We start from the raw sequence: 10,245 nt of genomic DNA on the forward strand, positions 1-10,245 counted from the left end.
AAGCATTTTGGTCAGCCGAGTTGTTTTAAATGTGCTATATAAATAAAATTGACATTGACATTGACAGAATAATCCACAATATAGGAAATTGTTGGGCGAAACTCATATCTGAACTCATTATCACATGCAAATCTCTCTAAAATTTGAAATGAAAGAGTGTCAACATTATTATTTGATATGAGTACAATCATAGGTCCCAATGTTATTGATGACTTATTTTGACCTGTTGGTACAGTTACTACAATTATAATAAAAATGTTCCATTACGTATACATAATCAAATATTTAACAAAATAGAGTACTAAAACAGAACAAATATAAATGTTGCAGAGAGCAAAAAGACAACTTGACATTAAATTTGGAATTTGTTTCCGCCAAAACTTTTTGAATATTAACTGAAGAGCTCACAATTACAGCTGCTGTTTAAGAGATTTAGAAAGGTTGATGATTGTTTCTGATGGCAGGAGATGTATCAAACATCTTTCAATGTTTGACCCTATTCACTGGGAATGTCTCATTGTTATAACAGTGATCCAAGTGTCATCATCAGTGGAAACAATGTGGAGCACAAAGCAGAACAAATGTCACCAAGAATATGCAGGAACACAAAATTCCAGTGAATAGTCCTCCAGGATTAAAATCAATCATTGAACCGTATTCAACAAATCAGGTGAGCTGGATAAGATAAGGTTTGATTTAACCTGATAACAGCATCTTAGCCTGAAGTGAACCACAATTAAAGCACAGGGCCAAAATGTTACAGTTGCCAAATACATCCCACAAGTTGAAACCCCAATATCACACACATCAGATCAAAGGTTAAGGTATTTTGTTAATCTACTATAAAAAGTCTAGCATGTGTTCTTAATTGGTGGAGATAAGATAAGCCACATTTTGCATTTTATTTTCATTTAAGGTCAGGGTCATATATCATTGTAATAAATGTATTTTAATAATTTTTTTACACATGTTCCATTTCATTTGTATTATTTCGCTCCAACTTAATTTACATTTTCTATACATATTTTATCCCCTTGATCCTGCTCTTTATTTAATTATGATAGACATTTTTTAATTGTGCCTTGAGTTTAAATTGATTTCTTTTCATTTCATAACTATTGTTTTTCATGTCCCTGTAAAGCACCTGAAATATGTTTTTTTTCCATAATTATGCTTTTAATTGTTCCCATGAAAAAGAATATACGAGTTTAGAAAAGCAAAAACAAATGTTTAAAATCTAAATGAACTCTAGAAAAAGGTTGCAACATTCAGGAAACAGTATTTTGCCACATCTCCCACCACTTTAACCTGAACACTTAACACCTGTCTGCACTTCTAGGCTTCGACTATGTGTTATTGGCTCTAAGACTCGTCAAGTTATTTATTGCTTTTTCCTTGAATGTGACAGAACAGGTCCCAGATTTTCAAGAACACATCCAGGTTATTATTTATCTTATACAATAGAAAGCAGTTCCTGTGAGGGTGTTAAACCAGTCTCGATTATTTGGAAGATCACTCCTCTGGCAATGTCAAGAATCTACCTCTGTGTAGGAAATGTGCTTGATAAATAAAACTGGTTTCCCCTTTATAAATCAACACAAAGAACATCTCACACACACACGCTGGTTTTGTTCAATTGGAAGTTTATTGCTACATACAATTCAGTTCTTTTTTCTTTAAAAGACAAGAAGCACTGGTTTGGAGTGTTAGGTTATCACAGCTGCTCTTATGAGCTTTGTAATGTCACGAGGGTCACAGATACCGTCATCGTGCTGAAACACTCATCGTTGGTTACGGCTGGACAGCTAATTTGAAATGTTAGTAAAAAAATTTTTAAAAAAAACCTTAAGAGACAAACAATGTCAGTATTTATTTTGGTATGCAAACTTGAAGGGAATGTGTGAGAGTGCCTCCTCACACTCCACCCCTCGGCCTCTTCCTTTCAAATTAAGCCTGGAGGGGTGGGGATGGAGGGTTGGGGGGGGATGAAGACACGACTCAGTGGCATTTGTTGCCCTTGTCAAAGAGAACCTTCAGCTGCTCCTTGGAGGTGGCCTCCTTCTGCTGCATCAGCTCAGCGTCGCCCTTGGTGACGCCCCAGCCGTCAGGCGTGGACATGGACGGGCAGTAGGGACGGCCAGACGCAGGGGTCTGCTTCACCCAGTAGTCATGACGAGCCCTGCGCAGAGGATTAAGGTACTTTTTAAAACAAAATAACCCAACTTAAAAATAAAAAAACGTGCGGAAAAGAGTCGCCTCAACCTACCTCGCTCTAACCCACGGCTTTGTGTGCATTTCCAGGCCACTCCCCCAGAGGCCGTGCTTCTCGGACGCAGCGGGCAGGAAACCCCTCTCAGGTGCCAGCTCCTCAGCCAAGGCACGGACGTGATAGGGTTCAAATCCGCAGCAGCCTCCGATATAGCGGATGCCAGCAAGGTACGCTTCCCGGGCGTATTTCTGCATGTCCCATCTGGTCAGGATCCTCGGCTCCAGAGCTGTGGGAAAAACATTTGTTGATGAGTGTGTGGATTATGATCTTCCATCACAACAGTTGAACTAATAATGTGGAGACGCATCGGTTGTCAGAGTGTGCCCGTACTGAAGGGGAACTCGGGCAGATCAATGAAACCCTGGCGGTTGCAGTCAGGAGTGTGGAAGGCCAGCGGCTGGCTCATGTAGTGAGCCTTCAGGCCGGCCTTCTCCACTCCGGCCTTCATCATCTTCACAGTCTTCACGCAGGTCTCCGGGTCAAAGTGGCAGTTAATGCCCACAATGTGAGCTCCTACAAAAAGGAAACAGGAAGACATCATCAGGGATCAGATTGGATGCATGCAGGGTCGATATAAAAGATGCCAGGTTGCATTATGGGAATTGAAGGATTCAGAATTTCTTGGGATATGAACTTCATTCAGATTATAAAAGTCAGAATCTCGGACTGCTGCTTTAATTTTGAAATCTTTGAAAAGTCTGGTTTGCGATTCTAGGATTAATGGAAGGGCATTTTTCTTGCACTTGCATATCAAATCTGAACTGTTGCACATATGCAAATGATTCAGTTTCAGGTACATAGTAAAGTTAATGCAGTTTAATGGCAGTTCTACACACCTTCATGAAGTTCTGTTAGAGAGATGCTGATTTAACTGTATAATAACTGGAGGCTTTAGTTTGTATTGAAGTGTATTGCAGCTATTCAGCCTACTCTCATTGCTATAAATGGGATGGACTGAACATTATATCCTTCATGAAAGTAGGATCTGTTGCAGAACTGTTGTATTAGACAACTGCAATAGTTTCAGCTAAATGTACTTAATAAATAGATTTCTCTCTCTACTTGCTGCCCAGTGGCCTCACTTCTGCATTACCCCCCCCTTTTCCCTCCTCACTGGGACAGGGACTCATGCATTGCAGTGGATTTAGATTTGCCATACCAGCTTTGACAAGTTTGACGGCACAGTCTCCAGGGCTGACTCCATTCAGGTCTCCATCAGGTCCAATACAGAGGGTTGCGGCCACTGGCTTGCCGGTGGCCCTCAAAACCTGGACTGCCCACTCAGCCTCTTCCACGTGCTCAAAGTACTGCAGAGCAAAAGACAAGCCATGTAAATAGAACAAGTGAATCATTCATCTTAAAAGAAAAAATACGTTTTGCATTTACATCAAATAAAAACTAAAGTTTGGAGGTCAAAGATCAGATCAGTCTGACTGCCGCATCCGTTTCCAGATTCTGACATTTTTCGCTTCAAAAATAAACTGGTGAAGCAAGGTGCAGCCTCAGATAATAAATTGATGGAACAAAGGATTAGTCGGAAATTCAAAGCAAATAAAAACCCGCTGTGCATTTATTTATGAATTCATCTTACAAGACGCATTCGTGATGTGACATTTTAATCAAGTGCATTTGTAAAACTGTCTCCAAAAGATGGTGGAGAAAAATGATAAATTGAGCTGTAATGTGGAGACGGATGAAAGTCCCTCTGGCTACATTTGTCCACCATGTTATTTGAAGTTATGAAACCTGAGGCACGTGGACAATTCACTGCACATTCACATTTGTCCTTTGTTTCACATGTTACATAACTTGGCACAGGAACAAGTCGCTGCATATTGCATTACGTCCCACAGCCGCTTTAACAACCTAATGTGGGGCTGACTGTTTGAAACCTGACCCACACATTGGTGTCATTGTTGGTTGCAGTGAGGCTTTCAAGTGAGTATTTAGAGTTTGTCTCCACCGGCAACATCACAAGTTGTGTTTATCAATTTTGCAAATGGGAGTTTCTCGCAGCGCCTGTGGAGCTCGTGGTAGTTGTTGGGACATTGGGACATTTTCCTCACCGATTTTGCCCATAACACAGAAGACTCCTTGCAACCTTACTCTGGAAGCTGTGGACAGATACGCATCAGGTACCAACTGCTAGTTTTAGGAATAACAAGATTTACACAGCGCTAAGGAAAAGGTCAGGAATTCTTCATCCTGCGCTGCTTCAGTTCAGACCTTTTCAGAACTCACTTTAAGAGTCATCTTCAGATATTTAATCTCACGTGACATCAACTTTACGATAAGGTGAAAGAAACAGATCAGTAGTCTTTCCTATAAAGTACCTCTGCGATCAAGAAGTCCACATTTTTCTGGACAAACACGTCGGTCTGCTTCTTAAAGATGGCCTTCACTTCAGCCTCATTCTTGCAGCTGAGGTAAGCGGGAGTCTGAGAGATGCCTCCTGCCACCAGAGCATCCCCCTCATTGGCCACCTCTCTGGCCAGGTCACATGCTGCTTCGTTTATTTGCTGCCCCTGTGGATGGAAAAAAAAAAATGAAAAAGGCTCAATTTTCATATCAGGAGAACATGGAATTGCTACTTCTGTTTCCGTGCTTTGCCTGTAGGCAGTGTGGGAGTCGTATCAAACCCCGGTGCCAAGCGGCCGATTTCTCTGCAGGACCTCTGAGCAGCTGCAGGAAACTTTATAGCGGCTTTCAGACATGCACTGAACTCTGGATAAACTCCTGACATTCTCAAGTCAGGCTGTATGTGAGAACGCAAAGGTCTGAGTGAATGGCTCCAGACTTTCTCCAGAACTTCTTGGCCAGCCCCTCAGTAAAAAACACCGGAGAATTTCTGAATGAGCCCATGTCAGAAATCAGCAGTAGATCCTCCAGTGATCTCTGCACGAATTACAATGCTACATCCTGCCATACGCATGTTGCACCCCCACTCACCTGCACGCTCCCAACATGTGTTGTTGTGAATGCATCTGACCGGATAATCTCCTGCTACATTGTTCATGTGTGAAAGGCAAACTCCGGAGAGAGTGCAGACCCCCAATTGTGTGGACATTCTCCGGAGTTCATGCCAAAAAAATACTTTAATATGAACACAACTCACAGTGAAGCGCTGAGTGTGGCCTCTGTTCACCAGTTTGTCATCGCTTGCATAGAAGGTGAACGTCTGCATGACGGTGGAGCCTGCCCTCAGGAACTCCCTGTGCAGCTGCCGCACTGCAAGAGGAGAGAAAGCGAGAAAAAACGTGTCTCATTTCACACCTCACAAAACTGGATATGCAGCTCAGCCATCAACGAGAATGATAATGCGCAATTGAAGAGGATGGGACATTACCCGCCTCGGGGTTCTCGGCTGCAGCCTCAGGTGTCCACGGCCCTGCCTTCACGTAGCCCCTCTTCTCCAGGGCGAAGACGAAGCCTCCGTCCCCGATGACGACCTCTCCCGCATCCAGACGCTCCAGAATACCCTGCGGTTCAAAATTACGCACGCAGAGAGTCAAAACACAGAAACGCGCACAAGTTTGGACACACGCTACCGCTATAGGGCGCAAGGCAGTGCGCACACCCACTTCATTCTGCAGGAGAAAACCAAGTGCAATGGACTGAGAACTCGTCCTTTACAGTTGAGACATCCCATCCAGTCACTCACCCTCTTTGATCCAGCTGGTGCCATGACTTATTGCAGCAGTGACCGGCCCACACTTCCCAGCTTCAGCGTCCTTCTGAGTTTGGAGAGGGCTCAGTGAAGGCATCCATGCTCAATTTATAATCCAAGAGGGGCGCGTTTGTCCTGATGTCACGTCCAAATCCCGCCTCTCACCCCTCCTCGCAGTCATTGTAAGTTTCCACAGAGCTGCCCACTGTTCTTCACACAGCAGAAACGAGTCAGCTCTAATGATGAGCTGGCTGTTGGCACGTTTACTTTAGTGCTTTTGGGAGATACAAATCAGGATGACATGTGGGAACAGGATGTGGCTATTTGACATATGCATGAATGTAGAAGACACAGAGATTAGTGAATCCACATCTTTTAAATAAATTACCAAATGCATATTACACCTTAAGACCTGCAGGTGAGAATGTGGGGCGGTAGCAGCCATGATGTTGTGAGTGGCTGTGGGTTTTTTTTTTCCTTTCTGGAATGATCCCAAAAGCCCATGTAATGTGGTGAGTGAGAGAACATATTGTACAAGCTCTGGTACTGTAGCAGTGATGTGATGAAGTTCAGAGCTATACTGTGCTGACTGATTGGTTTGGCATTTATTTTACTTTTTGTTACTTTACTTGGGTGTTTGAGCTTCACTGCACAGACTGATACGTGTGTGTTTGTTGTTGTTGTTGTTGTTGTTGTTGTTGACGGTTAATAACAATGTATTACCCACTGCAACATTGTGGCTTATTGGTGAGCTTAGTTGATGACATTAGAACTTAAAGTCACAGAAATAAGATATGTGAGCCTTTAGATACACAGGTGCAACATTCAAAAAACATGGATTACAAACATAAAATATATAAATATATGAATATAATGTAATACAAAATAATATAATGTATAGTCATGTAAAGTCAAAAATGCTTTTTGTTACTCCGCTCGGATGTTTCAGCTTCACTGCGTCATGTTGAATGAACCTAAATCTGTTTAAATGGGGTCATTATGTGGAATTGTCGTCCTTCAGTCATGGAGTTATAGTGTGTGTGTGTGAGTGAGTGAGTGAGAGAGTGTGTGTGTGTGTGTGCGCGTGTGTGTGCAGACACTGTGTGTGTCGCGTGTGTGTGCAGACACTTAAAGGCTGATTTCACATCCATCTGCTGCAAGAACAAAGTTTCTCAATTCTCCACTAAAATCTGAGTTTCATGCTTATACTGTGGAGCATGATATTAGTGACCGCTCAGCTTTTGTGGGAACCACGTCTGGTTCAATCTTACACAAGGAAAACATGCGCAAAACTTGACTCCAGTGGGCAAAGGGGCTTTACAGTGATGTAGGGCTCCTCCAAACATTTGAAAAAAGCAACATTTGCATACTTACAGACTTTTTCAGTGAGGGAGGAGGAGATTTTGTTGGAATTCTAACAAGGCAACAAGCCAAACATACCAAAAACAAGTTATTACTCAAAGGAAAGTATTTTTAAATGTCTGGAGTAGTATCTTTAACCCTTTGTGGTGTCACCCTGAACATGTTACATTTGGCCTGCTGCACAAATATATACAATAATCAGTTTAATACTATTTAAAGAGAACTCGAGCAATTCGAAATCTGAAACTTTAATATTGTTCATGTATTCAGTAGACCTGCTTGAAATGCCTTCTCCTCCGTCTACTTTTTCTGCCACTTGTCATTGAATTAAAAGTTGTCTGATGATTGTGAATGGAGATTTTCTTTTTTCAAATTCATTGTTCTAATTTATAAATATTTTGAGGAAATTGCTTGAGTTTTGGATTTGCCTATTTGCAATAATGTATGAGAAGGAACCGCCCAGGGCTGCAACTCATTTTTTTAATCATTGTTTTCTCAATAAACATATTCATTTTTGGTCTGGAAGGGTCAGAAAATATTTTTTCTTTGTTCTGACCAACAGTTCAAGAAAAATTTCAATTGAAAAATTCTAAATTTGAAAACTGGTATCAGCAAGTGAAACATACAAAAAGCTGCCACGCTTTTAAAATGTTCTAAGAGCAGTGATCACATTACACCAATCCTTGCAGCCCTTCACTGGGCACCTGTGATGTGTTAACCCCCGATGAGCCTGATCACTGCATGAGATCCTCCTCCAGAAAACCTTATAAAATGATTAAAAGAGAGAAATATACTCTCTTCTAGTGCATAAAGTGAGGAGTCTGGCTGCTTGGATGAGCTATAATTAAAGTAGACTTATAGTGTTTTATCTTGTTACATTTTACTACTTGCACATTGTAACTTTGCTTTGAAAGGTGCATTATAAATGAAGTTAAAAATACTGTTAGGTCACAAAAGTACAGAGAAAAGGAAAATATATCGTCATAGGTTAGAAGCTGATCTTAGTAATGATTGGCATTTTTTAATAAAAATTCACTGTTAATCCTCAAAGTGATTGTTAATGAATGGCTTCAGCTGTAGAAGTGTTACTTAATAATGATGAGTATGTCTTACTGCCCAGGGGCGGCTGTGAACAGGCTGGATGAGCTTTTTAACTGTGATGGATCATGCGTCCATGGGGCAACCTGCACCAACAACATGAATAATAGGAGGAGTGACGCCTGTCAGCAGTTATAGAAGTTATTTATTCCATCTGCCTTTGCAAACAGAATGCACAGATGTCACGATGACGTCTCATCTGTTTATCATTCATAACGTCTCCTTACCTTTTCAAGACCTTGTCATTCCACACCTGTCCACCAGTTGTCCTCATTGTCGCACACATGAACCTCCTCAGGTGAAAAGTTTCTCTCCTGCTTATACTTTATGTTGTTTGTAGACGTCACTGTCTGACAAGCCCTCTTTAAATTGCTGGTGTGTGTGTGACAGCAGAACCAGTTCACAACCTGTCTCTTAACCCTCCGGGGGCAACAGTTTGTTTATTTTTTACCACGTGATTTGTAATAATCCAGTAAATTAAACAAATGTGCAAAGTGCTTTTTTAAATACAACATCCAGATATTGTGTTCCCCCGCAAAAGGAGGCTAGAAATGGTCAAAAAACTGATGATCAGAATCAAAAAAGATGAGTGAAACCATGTTGGGAATTGATCCACTATAAGACCCTGCACAGCCACAGAGGTTATTGAAATCTTACACCTCTGCTCAGGCTGGACACAAAGACACAAAGACACGCAGTTATCAGTTTATTAGGTACACCCCCACTGTACGGCTTTATGTGTTGAAATAGTGTTAGAGTGTAATATTGGATAAAACAGGTTGCGACACTGTAGAACTGTATTGCATTACACTGACAGTATGAGTATTCGGTTCACCCTTGTTATATCAATGATGGTTCACTCAGTTCAACCGCAGCAAAAACTACATCCTACAACACAATCACAAACAGTTCAAACAACAACTGAACACCACAACTTCTAAATGCAGGATTTATTGCAGGCCTGTTGTATTTGACTGTTGTAGCTTGATGAATCCAATAAACTGCCAAGTGAGTGAATATGCTGTCAATCACATGAGGGAGGTGGAATGATAATGATGGGATGTCTCCTGCGGTGAAAACCTGAGCTGTCAATCAGCGATAGTCTGTACCCTCCCACACAGTTTGAGAAGGAATGTAATCAAACAAGATATTCAAAATCATCTGTTTGGGTTAAAATAGTACGTTTCTGAGGTGTCATCATTTATCCCCCTCCCTTAGTACTTAATCACCTTATATCATGATGACGTCATTATGAAATAGCATCATCACAATATGAAATAGTGATGAGAAGTAAGAAAAAGCATTGTCTTATTGGGGATGCATGCAGGGTATGAATCACCTCTGGGTGCTTTTAATTATTTATTTAGTCTAACTCGGATCATTGTCCTTTATTCAAGAGAGCACTAGGTAGAAGATGGACAGAAGGAGTTAGTTTGTGTAGTAGAGTCTTCCAGATAAATAACATTAAATGCATCGCCATGCCGTTGGTTCAGGAGAATCATCCCACAGTTCATAGAAGATGCAAATTGAATCATCACAAGACTACTCAGAAAAGTCCTGGAATAGAATTTGCATTGCAGACCCTTCTGTTTTCTGCTCTCAACCCAGATTACGATGGCGATGACCCTCCCTCTTTGGTAATCCAGCCAAGATTAACACCACAGGATATGTTAGAGTTGGGGTAAAATTGAAGGGGGGGGGGGGGATGTCCTTCATGAGCTGAGCAAAACGTAGCCAGGAGTTATAATTTTAGATTATACCCAGTGGAGGTCATGGGATGGAGGAGAATCATGGTTTAAATATCATCTTTGATGGAAAACCTGTCCCACCCACTGTGTTACACCATCAC

General features: G+C 41.5%; 1 protein-coding gene across 1 annotated transcript; it reads right to left on the reverse strand.

The window, feature by feature from the left end:
- Positions 1-1,626: 1,626 nt before the first annotated feature.
- LOC118098097 (betaine--homocysteine S-methyltransferase 1-like) lies at positions 1,627-6,091 on the reverse strand. The gene is made up of 8 exons (XM_047344521.1): positions 5,931-6,091; positions 5,616-5,748; positions 5,385-5,497; positions 4,603-4,794; positions 3,429-3,576; positions 2,600-2,782; positions 2,267-2,495; positions 1,627-2,179 (listed from the first exon to the last, which is right to left on the reverse strand). Exons 1-8 carry the CDS (start codon positions 5,952-5,954, stop codon positions 1,999-2,001), a joined length of 1,203 nt encoding a protein of 400 aa, XP_047200477.1. The 5' UTR covers positions 5,955-6,091; the 3' UTR covers positions 1,627-1,998.
- Positions 6,092-10,245: the final 4,154 nt, after the last annotated feature.

Source organism: Hippoglossus stenolepis, chromosome 18, assembly GCF_022539355.2.
Source record: "Hippoglossus stenolepis isolate QCI-W04-F060 chromosome 18, HSTE1.2, whole genome shotgun sequence".
NCBI lineage: Eukaryota > Metazoa > Chordata > Actinopteri > Pleuronectiformes > Pleuronectidae > Hippoglossus > Hippoglossus stenolepis.

What these genes read in the sequence shown, in the direction of transcription:
- LOC118098097 (XM_047344521.1), bottom strand. Translation starts at nt 5,954, where the DNA reads ATGGCACCAGCTGGATCAAAGAGG. An exon ending in CACCAGCTGGATCAAAGAGG is followed by an intron (nt 5,749 to 5,930) that starts GTGAGTGACTGG and finishes TTTGAACCGCAG; the next exon opens with GGTATTCTGGAGCGTCTGGA. An exon ending in CGTCAAACTTGTCAAAGCTG is followed by an intron (nt 2,783 to 3,428) that starts GTATGGCAAATC and finishes TCCTTTTTGTAG; the next exon opens with GAGCTCACATTGTGGGCATT.